The 15,162-nt window shown below is 45.3% G+C and overlaps 1 protein-coding gene across 3 annotated transcripts in view; it reads left to right on the top strand.

The window, feature by feature from the left end:
* Positions 1–15,162, top strand: part of Rmnd1 (required for meiotic nuclear division 1 homolog) — a 31,085-nt gene that overhangs the window by 13,068 nt on the left and 2,855 nt on the right. For all 3 annotated transcript variants that reach the window (XM_028890202.2, XM_028890201.2, XM_037200451.1), the window contains exons 4-10: positions 349–424; positions 2,100–2,139; positions 4,143–4,243; positions 5,171–5,277; positions 6,639–6,703; positions 8,479–8,555; positions 11,008–11,128. In XM_028890202.2, coding sequence (XP_028746035.1) covers positions 349–424; positions 2,100–2,139; positions 4,143–4,243; positions 5,171–5,277; positions 6,639–6,703; positions 8,479–8,555; positions 11,008–11,128 — 587 coding nt within the window. The remainder of the gene's footprint in view (positions 1–348; positions 425–2,099; positions 2,140–4,142; positions 4,244–5,170; positions 5,278–6,638; positions 6,704–8,478; positions 8,556–11,007; positions 11,129–15,162) is intronic.

Below are 15,162 nucleotides of genomic sequence, written 5' to 3'. Positions count from 1 at the left end.
GTCTCTCGAGCCCCTATTTTGGTTTAGGTGGTTGGTTGGTTGGTTGGTTGGTTCTCTCTGTAGCCCTGGCTGTCCTGGATCTCACTCTGTAGCCCAGGCTGGCCTCGAACTCAGAAATCCGCCTGCCTCTTCCTCCCAAGGCTGGGACTAGAGGCGTGCGCCACCACTGCTCAGCCCATTTTCGCATCTTAAACCCCTTCTTCAGTCTTCAGTGGGAAGTTGATAATTGTGCTGTGGAGCATTCTGGATTGTGAAGTGATCTAAGAACAGATTACATCTACAGGCTGCTCTCAGCAGGCAGTTTATGTCACCTGGAGACACAGCCTTGACTGACGTTTTCAATCACAGATGCAGCAAATATTTTGGTGATGGGTGTGGAGAACGCTGCAAAGGAAGGTGACCCCGGGACAATATTCCTGTTCAGGTAAGACAGGATGGACATGGCTTTGGGAAGAGGGCTGTGCCCAGATGACTGGAGTCTTGGGTGGGCCTGCCTCCCCTGGGATCTTCCTGGGCCAGTGCATTTGAATCTGCCATCTGATTCTGACTGCATCTTGGAGAGTTTGTCGGGGTTAAATCTCCTGGTAGGTCATCTTTTTTTTAAATATGTATTTATTTTATTTTGTGTGTATGAGTTTTTGCCTCCATATGTATCTGTATACCATGTGCATGCCTGCCTGAGGAGGCTAGAAGAGGGTATTGGATCCCCTGCAACTAGAGTTACATCTGGTTGTAAGTTGACGTTTGGGTGCTAGGATTGAATGTGGGTCCTCTGGAAGAGCAATAAGTTCTCTTAACAACTGAACTCTCTCCAGCCCTGGAAGAGCAACTTATAAAATGAAAAACATTTTTTTTTTTTTTTTTTTTTTTGAGACAGGGTTTCTCTGTGTATCTCTGGCTATCCTGGAACTCACTTTGTAGACCAGGCTGGCCTTGAACTCACAGAGATCCGCCTGGCTCTGCCTCCCAAGTGCTGGGAGTAAAGGCGTGTACCACCACTACCCAGCTAAAATGAAAATTGTTAATACAAGTAAATCATCGTTGCCCGACCTGTCTTTCACTGAATATGCAAGCGGGGTACAGCAGCCCCGTCACCGTCCCTGTGACACTCCACACCTGCGGGCCTTCGCTTGCCTTCCATAGCATTTCAGCTGAGATTTTAGCCAGCCTTGGCCATGCCAGATACCTCAGAGAAGGGCCCGGGTTCACACAGTCTTAGCCTTTTAAAGAGTAGAAAGACAGGACAGTGGGGCTAGCAGCCATGTGAAATACCTGCTGTCCCCTTACAGCCAAGAAAAGGAGGGTCAGGTGCACTGGGAATGACCCATAGTCAGGACAAGTAAGTGACGGAACAGAAGGGTGGACGTCCAGAAGACTGTAAACTAAGCCCGATATGGTGGTTCACAGCCATAATCCCGGCAGCCTGGAGGCTGAGGCGGCCTGGGCTGCGGAGTGAACAGTAAAAATGCTAAACTGCAGGTGGCTCACACATGGTGGCTCGTGTCTGTAGCTCCAGATACTCAAGCCAGCCGTCTTACTAACCAACAAATATTTTCTTCCCCTGCATTCTCAGTGTGCTCTAGAGCAGTGGTTCTCAAACTGTAGGCTGTGACCCCCTCGGGTCAACCCTTTCACGGGGGTCACCTAAGATCATCAGAAAACACAGGTAGTTATGATACATAACAGTAGTACGAATTATGAGGGAGAAATGAAAATAATTTCATGGTTGGGGGTCACCGCAACATGAGGAACTGTATGAAAGGGTTGCAGCGTTAGGAAGGTTGAGAACCACTGCTCTACGGGCGACCTAAACATGGCTTTCGGTAGGTTGCTGAAGAATGTTTTCTCAGGGCCAGGGAAGTGGCTCAGCAGTTAAAAGCACTTGCTGTTCTTGTGGAGGACCCGGGTTCAGTTCTCAGCACATAACTTGGTGGTTCACAACCGTCTGCACCTCCAGTTGCAGGGAATCTGTCACCCTCATGTCTGTGGGCACCGGGCACCCCACAGTGCATACACACATGGAGGCAAAGTAAAATACTAAATCTAAAAAGAATGTGTTCTCCCTTTGCCGAGGTTGACTCTCGTGTTCTTTGAATCAGGGAAGGAGCTACTGTGTTCTGGAATGTGAAAGACAAGACTGTAAGTACAGTACAGTGTAAGGTACAGCATAAGCATGTAGAGCTCTAGTTTCTGAGAATAATTTGTCACTCGTACTCAGCAATCTGAAAACTGGGGTGCAGGGACATGCTGTCATCCACAGTTGCTTTTCTGGGCGTCACACAGTGTTTATCCCATCACTTTCATCTTCCAAAATATAATGACTTTCAATTATTTATAAATTTTCTACACATGATACAGTTGAATTAAAAAAGTAGCTCCAAGTACAACCAGTGTACTATAGGTGCTTGGTCAAGTACGTTGTAAGCCATGTACATATCTGTCATCCCAGAACTCATGCGTTGGAGGCAGGAGGATTGTGAGATAGAGGACAGTACCTAAGCCACAAAACCTGCCTCCAAAAAGAAAAGAGAAAAATCTGGGCATGGTTACACATGCTTATAATCACAGCACTTGGGTAATGAAGGCCGGAGATGGGTTACAATGGGAGGCCAGTCTCCTGGTTACATGAAACCATGTCTTTAAAGAAAAAAAAAAAATACGGCCGGGCGGTGGTGGTGCACGCCTTTAATCCCAGCACTCGGGAGGCAGAGGCAGATGGATCTCTGTGAGTTCGAGGCCAGCCTGGTCTCCAAAGCGAGTTCCAGGACAGGCGCAAAGCCACACAGAGAAACCCTGTCTCAAAAAAAAGAAAAAAAAGAAAGAAAAAGAAAAAGAAAAGAAAAAAAAATAAGCCTGCCCCAAACCATACCCCTTGTCTGCTGAAATCCTTTCTCACCCGAAATCTACTCCTCAGAGGTAACCATGAATAATCTCAGTGCATACATATCCTTCTGTGTGTTTTCAGGGTCACTGAAAGGAAGGAGCCACACACATCTTAGGGAAGGAAAGGGGCGGGGGTCAAAGCAAATGCACCAAAGTACCTGTCCGACTGTTGTAAAGACAGGAAAGGCTGATGACAGGCCTCGCTTCTATGAGCACTCATGAATATTTCGATCCAAAAAGGAAAAGCTGTTTGGGAGAACAGTTTAGCAGAACTGTAAGCATGAATGCCTGTGTCCTCTTCCCTACCCCTTCTTTGCGGGGCTGACAGTAGTCACACTTGAGCATGCTAGGCCTCTGCCGGAGAGCCTCTCAGCAGTTCTTCTAGAACTACCTCACGGCAGGAAGGTGGTGCCGCGGGACAGTGCCCTGAGAGGGACGAGAGTAGATCACCCCCAGGGATGGACAGTCGGGGCGGATAAATTAGTTGCACACCCTCCTTTAAGAACAGCAGGGAAGATGTCCACATGTGGAGTGTCATCCCACTCACATAGAAAACAATGGCACACAGGCGCATAGAAAGCACGTAGACGCTTGTGGGATCTGCCCTTCGCCCTGCAGGGACAAAGGCTATTCACTAGTTTAGTCGTGGCTAACTCGGGATCAGGACTCGGGAGCACTGTCTACACCATTATGTTGCTTTAGCTTTTTAAAAATTCATCTTATGTGTGTGGATGTTTCGCCTGCGTTCATGTGTGTGCACCGTGTGAGTGCTGGGTGCCTGAGGAAGTCAGAAGAGAGGGCATCAGATCCCCTGGCATGGATTAGCAGGCCATTGTGAGCCACCACGTGGGTGCTGAGGACTGAACCCAGGACTCCTGCAACAGAGGCTCTAACCGCTGAGCCATCTGTCTGGCCCGTTGCCTGTTGCTTTAATTTTTACAAGTAATTTGCCTGTACAATGTTTCCTTCCTTTTTTTTTTTTTTTTTGAGACTCAACAAACCATAATGTTAGTAGTGATTTTCTTTGGATGCTGGATAATGGTAATTTTTTCTTCTTTTTTAATGCTCATCTGTACTTTCCAAATGTCAAAATAATGGACATGCCATTTGGTTAGTTTACTGTCACGGTGAGCTTGCCTTTTCCTACTGAGACTCGGAAAAGACGCTACTAAAGTATGCAGAGTATGGAGAGCTGTCGTGAGCAGATGAGCCCGTGTGGCTGGTCGGGAGTCGGTGTAACGGACCTCCTTCTCTCCTAGGTGAAGCACGTGATGCAGGTTCTGGAGAGACACGAAACCCAGCCCTACGAAGTGGCTCTGGTTCACTGGGAGAATGAAGAGCTGAACTACATGAAAACAGAGTAAGCATGTCTCAGCACATGCGTGAAGAGGGCGGGGAGAGCGCCGAGAAGCTTGGAGGAGATCACTGTGACTGTATGGAGATTCTTAAGTTACTGGTCAGAGCCAGTGCCCACAGCAAAGAACAGGATTTGTATTTACAGTCTCACGTTATCAACCTAAATTAATGGGAGCACACCCTCAGCAGGATGAGTTTATGAGGTTATTCCAGTCAGGATTTACTTCCCAGTAAATCCATGGTTTTTTGTTTTTTTGTTTTTCCAGTTGAGTTTGAATATGACAGATGTGTGCTCAGGAGGTGATCCAGGAGACACTTTGAGAGGTGTGAGGGCCTGACAGGCATCCTCAGGTGAGGACATGTGGGCGAGCAGCGGCCTAGGAGCCTCCCCGGCTCCTCCGTGCTGTGACCACAGGCTCAGGCCATCAGCCCCTTTGTTCTGCGGAATGACTAATCTAGTATATCTGTCTATTGAGTCTTTTGAACATTTGACAGTAAAAAGTGTACTGCGGGGCTGGAGCCATGGCTCAGAGGTTAGGAGCACTCACTCGCTGCTCTTGCAGAGGACCAAGTTTGGTTCCCAGCACCCACGTGGTGAATTAACAGCAGTTTATTGACTAGGTATGGTAGCTCAAACCTGTAATCCCCAGCACTTAGGAGCTGAGACAGGAGAATTGCCATGAGTTTGAACTAGCATAGGCTATAGTGTGACACTGTGTCCCCAAAATACAGTAAAAATGTTCATGGTACACAAGCTTTATCCGGTTATTTTTGTGGGTTAGTTCCTAGGAATGGAATTAATCAGATCGAAGAGTAGGAGAGCATTTATAAAATGCCATCAGTTGTCGAGTGGCGTCTAGGAAGACAGGGTTTTTCAGAAGTGCGGCTGCTTTTAAAGTCCGAGGGACGACTTTTCCTCTTCTTTTCGCAGGGGGCAGTCCAAGCTGCACCGAGGGGAGATCAGGCTAAACTCGGGGCTGGACATGGATGACTCCATTCTAGAAAAGTTTGCTTTCTCCAACGCTCTGTGCCTCTCAGGTCAGTGACTCTGCTTTGTGCAGAGGGCATATTACATAGCTTTATTAAACATCGGGTCATGATAGCTGGGTGGTGGGGGGTGCAAGACTTTAATCCTAGCACTTGGGGAGGCAGGCAGACCTGAGTTCCAGGACAGCCAAGGTTGCACAGAAAAACCCTGTCTTGAAAAACCACGGGGGCAGGAGGAAATTGGGTTATGATTTTGGATTGTTTTCATAACACTCAGTACAGCCTTAATCTTTTTTCTCTTTGAAAATGTATAAACCATATCATCCACTGGTTGTTCCTGCCTTGTGAACTGTATTGATGAAGCTTCACTTCTCTGAAACGGACTCACATTACTAGCACGGCCTTTGCTCTCTCTTCTCCATGACTGCTGTACTCTGTAGCCTCTAATCCAGAGATAGCCCAGCCCTGTGTGAGTGGGAGCGAGTCACAGCACTGAGATCACGGCCCCTGGTAAAAGCATAGGTGCTCCGTAAGGGTTTCCTTTATCCTGCTGTGCATCAGGCTGCGGGGACAGTATGTACCCTGTAGAAAGCCTCTCAGGTTACTCTCATTTGCTCAGTCCTGAGGAGGATAGGGAAGGCCATGGAAGTCTCACCCCTGCCTCATCTACAACACTACTTATAGGGGCTAGGTGTGATCTGGGTTCCTGAGATGTGAGCAAAAGTCTGGAACAGGAGGTAACCTGTGTTCTGCCAACAGACTCAGAAAGCTGAAGTCTACTTCCCTCTCTTTTATTCAGCACTATTTTTATCTTCTTTATTTTTGAAGTTTTAGTACTTTGGCTTTTTCTGTTGTTTTTGTATTGGGATTATTAAAAATTCCATTGTTGGGCCAGACTGGCACATAACTTTAATCTGAGCACCCAGGTGGCAAAGGCAGGTGGATCTCTGTGAGTTCAAGGCCAGCCTGGTCTACATAGCAAGTTCTAGGCTGACTGGGGCCGAAAAGTGAGAACTATCTCAAAAATAATTACTAAGCCAGGTGGTGGTGGTGCACACTTGTAACTCCCGCACTCTGAGTTCAAGAACAGCCAGGGCTACACAGAGAAACTGTCTCAAAAAATAATAATAATAATAATAACAACAACAACTAAATAAATAAAGTAATTAATTGAATAAATACAATGTCATGTGACATTCCCTTCTTGTCTCTGGGTCATACTTAAAAAGTGAAAACATCTTTTTTATGTCCCAAATCGGCCTCCGACTCCTCAGCGCTGGGGTTACAGGTATGCACCACCACGCCCAGCTGTACATCTGCTTCTTAGGAAGTGGCATCAGAGGCGCCATGCCATTCTGCATTCTGTGTAGATGCCCATGATGATAAAGAAACGTTCCCTTTTCTTTTCCCAGTGAAGCTGGCTATTTGGGAAGCAACGCTGGACAAATTTATTGAGTCTATTCAGTCCATTCCAGAGGTAATTAGATCAGCTCTATGCTTTTTTTTTTTTTTTTTTTTTTTTTTTTTTTTTTTTTTATCAAGAATTGGCTTCTTGCAGGGAGAGTACCAGTTGCTCAACATAATGATACGCACATTTGACTATAAAGTACTGATAACTAGAAAAGCTGCAGAAACTGTCGTGGAAACACATTCAGTTACACAGACAATGATGAAGTCAGCTAAGGAACCCCACATTGAAGACTTGAGATGACTGTGCTGTGAGTGCAGTGTTAGCAGTGTGACTCAGGGAAAGGCAAACCGTGCTGGGTGTGGCCCAGTGGCGGTGTGATTGTCCAGCATTCACAGGGTCCTAGGTCTTTACTATAACAGAATAATATGACTCATTATTCTTGGGGGGGATGGGTCTGGGCTGCAGAGATGGGTATGTGATTAAGAGCACTTGCAGATGACCTGGGTTTGGTTCCCAGCACTCACATGTCAGCTCACAACTGCTTATAACTCCAGTTCCAGGGGATCCAATACTCACTTCTCGTGTTCTCTGGTATTAGTCACTCATGTGATGCCAAAACCAACATGCAGGCAAGCACTCATACACATAAAATAAAAGCAAATCTCTTTAAAATGAGCGACAAGGAATGTTTATCATCGAAAAGACTGAAAAGGATACATTAATTGGATTTCTCCTATGTAAACATAAGCCTGGGGTAACCAGTGTTTTAGTAGGAAAGGCTTATTTGCCCAGCTTGTGCAGCTGGTCGGGTGCATTGGTTTAGGCCTTGGGAGGCAGCACCTTGTGGCAGGAAGCCCGTGGTGGGGCAAGCTGCTCACCTCACGGCAGCCAGGTGGGAAAAGGGCCAGGGTCCCAGCAGCCCCTTCAAGGCCATGTAAGAAGTAGCCTAACTTCTTCCCAGAAGGCTACACCTCTAAAGGTTTTACCCACTTTCCAATAACGCAAGCTGATGATGAAGCCTTGGACGGACAGCCTATATGGGCCATTTAGGAACCAGACTATAGCAGAAGGGAAGGAAAGCCTGAGTGTAAAATTCTGAACTCTTGATATGAGTTAGGACATTCCAATGGGCAACAGTTATCTAAATCGTTCATTTAGATAAAATGAAGTGTTCCTTGAGAACTTGCTACACAGACCTAATACTTATTAGAAAGATGTACATGCAGTGCTCCCCAGTGTCTGTCAGGAGGATTGACTGTTACAAGAGTTCTTCCCCATCCTGAGTGAGGTAACCCAAACCCAGAAAGACAATGATACTAATTGGTATTCTAAATAAAAAAAAAAATCAAAAAAAAAAAAGATATAAAAAAAGAAAAAAAAAATAAAAAAAAAAAAAAAAAAAAACATAAATAACAAAGACTCACATACCTCTAATAGAACATAGAAAGACTAATAAATCTGTCATGATGAGTTCTGTCTAACTGGAGGAGGAATGCTATCTAGAAACTGACTGAGTCTACCAAGTATCACAGTTCACTGTCCTGAGGAGTGGAATACTACAAGAATGCTGATATGAACTGATATTGTAAAATAAAAAATATAATCACAAAAAAAAAAGAGTTCTTCCTGCCCAAGGTACCAAAATCTGTGCAGGTCATCTTTGCCTAAAATGTCAATGTTTGCTGTGATGTGTGTAGAATAACAAACAAAAAGAGTGTACCTGATCGATAAAGGTGCAGTTTTTAGTATTTTCTGAATGGGGTTCATTGGAGCCACTATGGAGACCCCACAGACAAAGGCCCATTGTTTATGTTTCCTGTTTTTGTTTTCCTTACAAACAGGCACTAAAAGCTGGGAAGAAGGTCAGACTGTCTCATAAAGAAGTTATGCAGAAAATGGGTGAGCTCTTTGCCCTCAGGTAAAATGTCCTCTTGTAAATGAAGGATTTCCTTTAAGACAATCCATTTAACTCTAAGCAGTAAAAACTCTTCCCCACGAGAAGCAGGAAGGCTCCATTAGGACTGTCAGGAAATCAGATGAATACAGAGAGCAAAGCTCCTCTTCATTAAGCATGTCACATGTCACGACCCCCAGGAAAACAGGGCAGTGCACACAAGGCGGAGTGTGACTTTGTATACTTAGTTACTGGGTGTCATTGTTCCGGGAAGTTTTCCCCTCATTTACTGAGTCTGACACTGGACAGTGGTCCAGATGAGGAGGAGCCTGTCTCCTCACTGGTGATTTCCCATCTTTGTGGAGTGACAGGCCTGGTTGCGGTGGTCTCACTGGGCCAGTCATCCAGTTTCCTCAGACGTCTCCTCACCACCTTAGATCAGCCCGCAGAAGAGTGGTCCAGGCTTTCAGTGCCTGTGTTTCCCAGACGGCAGGGATGCTCGTTCACATTCCTGAGAGCATCCAGCAACAGACTGGTGTTCCCTGAGAAGCAGGGGAGATTGTTTTCCCCTATTCTCTAGCTAATACAGGCAGAACCCATAAATTGTAATACCCAAACTCAAAAGTTTGGACTAAATGAATTTCACTTGAGAGTAGTTTCTAAAAGCCTGACTTTCCTTCCCCCGTTTTCGTCTCTACAGTGGAAGTGTGTCTGGTACTACAACGGAAGTAATGGGCCAGCAGGTAGCTGGCTCGCTTGCTGTTGAGCAGGCCTGGCAACCCCAAGTAAAGGACTGGAGAGACAGGCGACCCACAAAGCTGTCCTCTGACTGCTACATGCTTTGCCACACACTCTCGATAGTTCAAAATTGTTTTGTTTTTTTTTTTAATTTTCTTCCTGAACCTGGAGACTTACTCCATGTACATACAGACACATGTGCACATAAATCAAAATCAATCTTTTTTTAAAGAGATGTAGTGATGTGTGAAGACTCATAGCTAAGGGTGTTAGGTGAGAAGTGAAGTCATGGGGCTGCAGGTGTAGCTCAGTTGGTAGTGTCCGCCTCGCACGCACAAGGCCTGGCTTTGATCCCCAGCACTGCAGGAAACCGTGGAAATAAGAGAATCAAAAGTTCAAGGTGATTCTCAAGCTAGTCAAGGAGTTTGAGGCCAGGGTACACTACATGAGACCTTGTCTTTATTTAATTTTATTCTTTTCCAAGACAGAGCTTCTCTGTGTAGCCCTAGATGTTCTGGAACTTGTTCTGTAGACCAGACTGGCCTTGAACTCAGGTCCGCCAGCCTTTGCCTCCCAAGCGCTGGGATTAAAGGTGTGCCTAGTACACCTGGCTGAGACCTTGTCTTAAAAAAAAAAATTACCTCGGGAGGCAGAGGCAGGCGGATCTCTGTGAGTTCGAGGCCAACCTGGGCTACCAAGTGAGTTCCAGGAAAGGCACAAAGCTACACAGAGAAACCCTGTCTCGAAAAACCAAAAAAGAAAAAAAATAAAAATAAAAATTACAAGATATGGTGCATGCCTTTAATGCCATTGCTGTGGAGATGGACAGAAGCAAGTCTTTGTGATTATAAGATCAGGCTAGTGTATGCAGTGAGTTCCAGATCAGCCAAGGTAACAGTGAGATCTTGTTGAAATACAAAAACAAAACAAAAAATCAAGTTGCAAATTATATATGTGGTATTATTTCATTTGCATAGTAAAAATATTTGTATTTGTCTTGACCTGTGCATATACACAAGTCTGTTCACGGAGAAATGTACAGGTAGTCCTGTGAAAGTGTTCACAGGTCTGCTCTGTCATTAAGGAGTAAAGGATTTTGCATTGTTTGGTAGGCTAACCAAGCTGACCACTGTGTTTCTGCTTTCCTCTCCAACATACATCTTAGAGTTAAACAGCTGTTTGTATTTTACTATGCAACATGAATTTCCATTAAATTAAATATTTTTAAAGTAAGCTCACACTTCTGATACCAAAATACGAGTGAAACTAAGAGAGCACCAGTGTGGCGCACACCCCTTTGAAGTCTTAGTACACTAGACACTAAGGCTTACTCAAAGCCAAGCTAGCCTGAGCTACATAGTCAGTTCCTGGCCAGGCTAGCCTGCGCAGCCCTGTTGAAAAGGAAGAGACTGCATGCTGCTGCCTGTCTTGTGTTTGCACAGTGGCTGGAAGGTTATAGAGGAATCTCGAAAGTGGCCAGTGAGCCCAGAGCCGGGAAGGGAGAGCTTCCGGGATCAGAACAGGAAGGTTTACCCGTCCTTACCTTTTCTTCCTGGCTTTCCTTTAGAGGGTGCACAGGTGTGTGTGTGTGGGGGGGGTACACTTCTCAATCCAAGTATTTTCCGAAGAGGGACACTTAAAACTATTCTCAAATTGCACCATGAAAATAGGGAATATAATAGGAACTGGTTTTTATTTTACCATAAATAAAAGGCTAAACTGTACTTTCTGATTTAAGGCACCGTATAAACTTGAGTTCAGATTTCTTGATGACTCCTGACTTCTACTGGGACAGAGCAAACCTGGAGGAGCTTTATGATAAGACCTGCCAATTTCTCAGCATCACTCGAAGAGTTAAGGTATGTCTTTTTAGAGACAAAAAGACATCCAGAGCAGTGGTGGCGCACACCTTTAATCCCAGCACTTGGGAGGCGGAGGCAGGTGGATCTCTGAGTTCAAAGATAGCCAGTACTACAAAGAGAAACCCTGTCTGGAAAAACGGGAGAGACAAAAGAGACAGAGATTCTCTGCTATAATTTTATTGCTGAAATTTTCAGCCAAGTCTGTTTAATTGCATTTGGAGAAATACTGTTTGACTTCTGGTCATGTCTCCTCAGATTCCCACTTCCGCCTCTTGTCCTCACTGCAGTCGGTTTACAGTTTTTTTCTCAGGAGACTGAGACAGGAGGATTGCTTTTGAGCTCAAGAGCAGTGTGAACTACAGAGATACTGTTTCAGCCATGACCACCTGAAGGAAGGTATAGAGTATAATGGTTAGAAGATGTGGTTTTAGATACAAAGTATCACACTGTAGCCCAGGCTGGCCTCAAATTGTTATAAGAGGAGTTTTTAGATACAAAGTATCACATTGTAGCGTAGGCTGGCCTCAAATTCCCAGTGATGCTCTTGCCTTAGCCCTAGTCCCGGGATCACAAACATGAGCCACAGCATTTGGCTCCACTTCTCAGCTTTCTGGGTCAAAGGTTCAGTTCTAAGATTCCCATGTTCTTTGTTTTAATGTTTCCTTGTTTTTGAGGTGGGAAATCTCACTACATTGCTCAGGCTGGCCTTGAACTTGGGAATCCTCCTGCCTCAGCCTTCCAAGTAGTAAACATGTTTATCTTTGTATTACATGTGATGTGCGTAGTATATCCTTGTGTTCATATGTATATACACATGTAGATGTGCACGTACATGTGGAGGCTAAAGTGTGACTTCAGCCATCCTCTACAGCTGTCCACCTTTATAAAAAAGATTGCTATTTATATGTATCTATGTGTCTGTGTGTATTCAAGGAGTACATGTGTGTAGAAGGCGGCTGTAGATCCTTTGGAGTTAGACTAACAGGCAGTTGATTGAAGCCTCCCAGTGTGGTTGCTGGGAACCACACTCTGAACTGATCCCCTGGAAGAGCAGCAAGTACCCCTCACTGTTAAGTCAGCTCTCTCCCCCCCACCCCCCATCAGGCTTCAAACAGGCTCTCGCACTGGACCTCACTGGTTCATTCAGACTGCTGGCCAGCAGAGGCCTCAAGGATCCTCCTCTTCCCTCCTCCCCAGATCTGGGATTATGGGCATTTGCTTCTGTGCCCATTTATTTTTAATTACGTCTACTTATTTGTGTGTGCATATATGCCAGTGTGCTTGTGGATTAGGAAACTTGATTTCTCCTTCCACCACTTAGGTTCTGGTGTTTGAACTCGGGTGGGCAGGCTTAGTGGCAAGTGGCTTTACCTGCTGAGCCATCTTGTAGGCCCTGTGCCTGGACTTTTTATGTGGGTGCTAGTGATCTGAAACCGGGTCCTTGTGCTTGTATTAGAAACACCTTACCAGCAGAGCCACCACGCACTGTGTTCTGCCGAGGGGGAGTCTGTTTCTAATGGCCAGGCACAGTACTGGTTTACACTTACTCTGGGAGGTAGGGGTTGTGTGGGTGCTGTGGTACGCATGAGGAAGTCAGAGGGCAACTATTAGGACCCGGGTCTTTCCTTCCACCGGGTGGGTGCCGGGGATTGAACTTAGGCTTAGCAGCAAGCACCTCTACCCACTGAGCCATCTTACCATCCTCAGAGTTCCTTTGTTTCCCACTTTCATTCTCTCAAACAGCCTCTAAAGTCCTCATTTCTTCTGTTGCCCAGAACAGTGTGTTTAGCTGTTCCTGGTCTACACTCTTTACAATATTACTTCCAGTCACTTCCCAGTCACCTATGTCCCATCAAGTAAATTACATAATTTTAAAAAAAAACCTCTAAATTCATTGGCTGCTATGCAGTTCTAGACTATATCCGTTTCTCCAACCCAGACACTTGTCCTTTGCATAATCATCCCATCAAAGGTGTCCATGATTTGTCACTCATCTTGGAGTTCCTTTGCGTCTTCTATAATGCAGGGATGGAGATACTTGCCAAATTTCAGGCAGAGACAGCCATCCAGGCCACATCACCCTAGCTGGCTTGGGAGGACTGGTGAGTGGGGTTGGCAGAGTTGCTCCAGGAGACTCGGTGTAGTTTGATAACAGATGTGAGACATCCGACAGCCCAGGTTGTCTGGACACAACACAGGAAGGAAGATTGGCTTTCCTGATGCACAGGCTGAAGACAGGGATATGAGGGGATGCTAAAGGTCTATGCAAATGAAGCTCTCCAGGGCTAGCATTGGCTAACCGCTGCTGTGTGGTCAATTTCTCCAAAACTAGCCGCTTAAAGCAGCTCTTTCTCCTAGTTTTATGGGTGAGAGCCTCTCTCAAGGCTGCAGGCATCTCTGGATCCACTTCCTGTCTTTTCATGTGGTTGCTAGATTCAGTCCCTCGAGGCTTTGGACTAAGGTCTCTCAGTTCCTCGCCACAGAGGCTTCTGTGAGAGTATCTATCACACACATGGTGAGAGAGTCCTAGAGTCAGCAAAACAGGAGGCAGTATCTTACAGCCTAATTCCAGTCCTAGGTAACTGTCTTTTCTGCACTGCTCTGTTTAAGACAAGTCAGATGCCCACGCATACTCCAAGAGGAGGTAATGACAGTGAGCAGCAGGTCAGAAACGTCTAGATGGTATCTTAGAAGTCACCTGTCAGAATGGTTTTGAGAAAAGTTTGTTTTAGAAGGCTACTTTGTGAACGGTGACCTACATCATCCTCACACTACCAGTTAATGATTCAGCACCTACATGGTACCACATACCTGTCAATAATTTACAGACACTCAGCAGGCACACATTCATATGCATAAGATAAATAAACCTAAAAAAATAAATTCTGGAAAGACAAATACCCTACAGGGTGAAGACAAACTACTTCAGATGCTGAAGACATAGGTTAGTTAGTGAAGAACTTTCTGGTATGCATGGATGAACCCTGAGTTCTATGTCCATCATCTATACACTGGGAGCGGTGGTGCTTGCCTATAATCCCAGCATTTATGGAGAGGGAATCAGGAATTCAAGGTCATCCTTGACTACAGTGAGTTGGAAGCCAGCCTGGGCTACGTGACACCCTGTCTCAAAAGAAGAGTACAACACTGATTCTCTTAAGACTAGGGAGTATGGTGGTTGGCAGGTGGGGGTAACACACTTCAAAGTGAACTGTGGTAGCAGAAATGTAGTTACATAGGTGATGTTTGTTAAAATCTGATGCTTAGAATGGGTGTGTTATGTAAATTGTCTCCATTGATTTGAAAATAAGCCTCGTATTTTTTTTGGGTGCAGCTGTATTTATTGTGAGAAATTTTTAAATATTCCAATTTCCCTCTTTTGAGGTCTCTCTCCATGTGCAGATTTTGAGTGTAATCGTTAGGATGAGATGTGATGACTATCACCAAGATGTAGGCTTCTTTCCTGCTTGGAACCAGCATGTTTCCGCTCAAGCTTAATGAACTTGATTAGGAAACAGCCATGAGCTCGGGGCTGTCCGCACCACAAGCACTAGCCACATTTCCCTTCGTGTGTCTCCCCGGTGACCTCAGGCCCTCCACACTAACATTCTTAGGCATCCCCTAAACCAACTGTTACTCCCCACTAGTGTGTAAACTCATGACATCTGTATTTGTAGATAAACAGGCAATTCGATTTCAAAAGGAAACGAATTATAGTCTCCTGATTTTGAAACTGCTTTGGCCTGTGTCAAGTGCTTAGGTTAATCCAGCTTTGAACCAAGAAAACGTATTTTAATCAGGAGACTTATCTTTAAAAGAATCTAAGTAGCTCTGGCTGGCCTTGAACTCAAGACATCTCAGGTACTGAGATTCAATGGTAATTCATCACCATTCTCTGCAAGGAAGTTCCTTAAGATTTATTTATTTATGTTTTTATGTTAGTCTGTGTGAACTTCCTGCAATACATGCATGCAGGTCCCCAGAGTCCAGAAGAGGGTATCAGAACCCCTAGAACTGAAGTTACAGGCAGT

The sequence above is a fragment of the Peromyscus leucopus genome, chromosome 8a (assembly GCF_004664715.2).
Source record: "Peromyscus leucopus breed LL Stock chromosome 8a, UCI_PerLeu_2.1, whole genome shotgun sequence".
Lineage (NCBI taxonomy): Eukaryota > Metazoa > Chordata > Mammalia > Rodentia > Cricetidae > Peromyscus > Peromyscus leucopus.
Note: the sequence above shows the minus strand (reverse complement) of the source record. Positions and strands in the feature narration are given on the sequence as shown.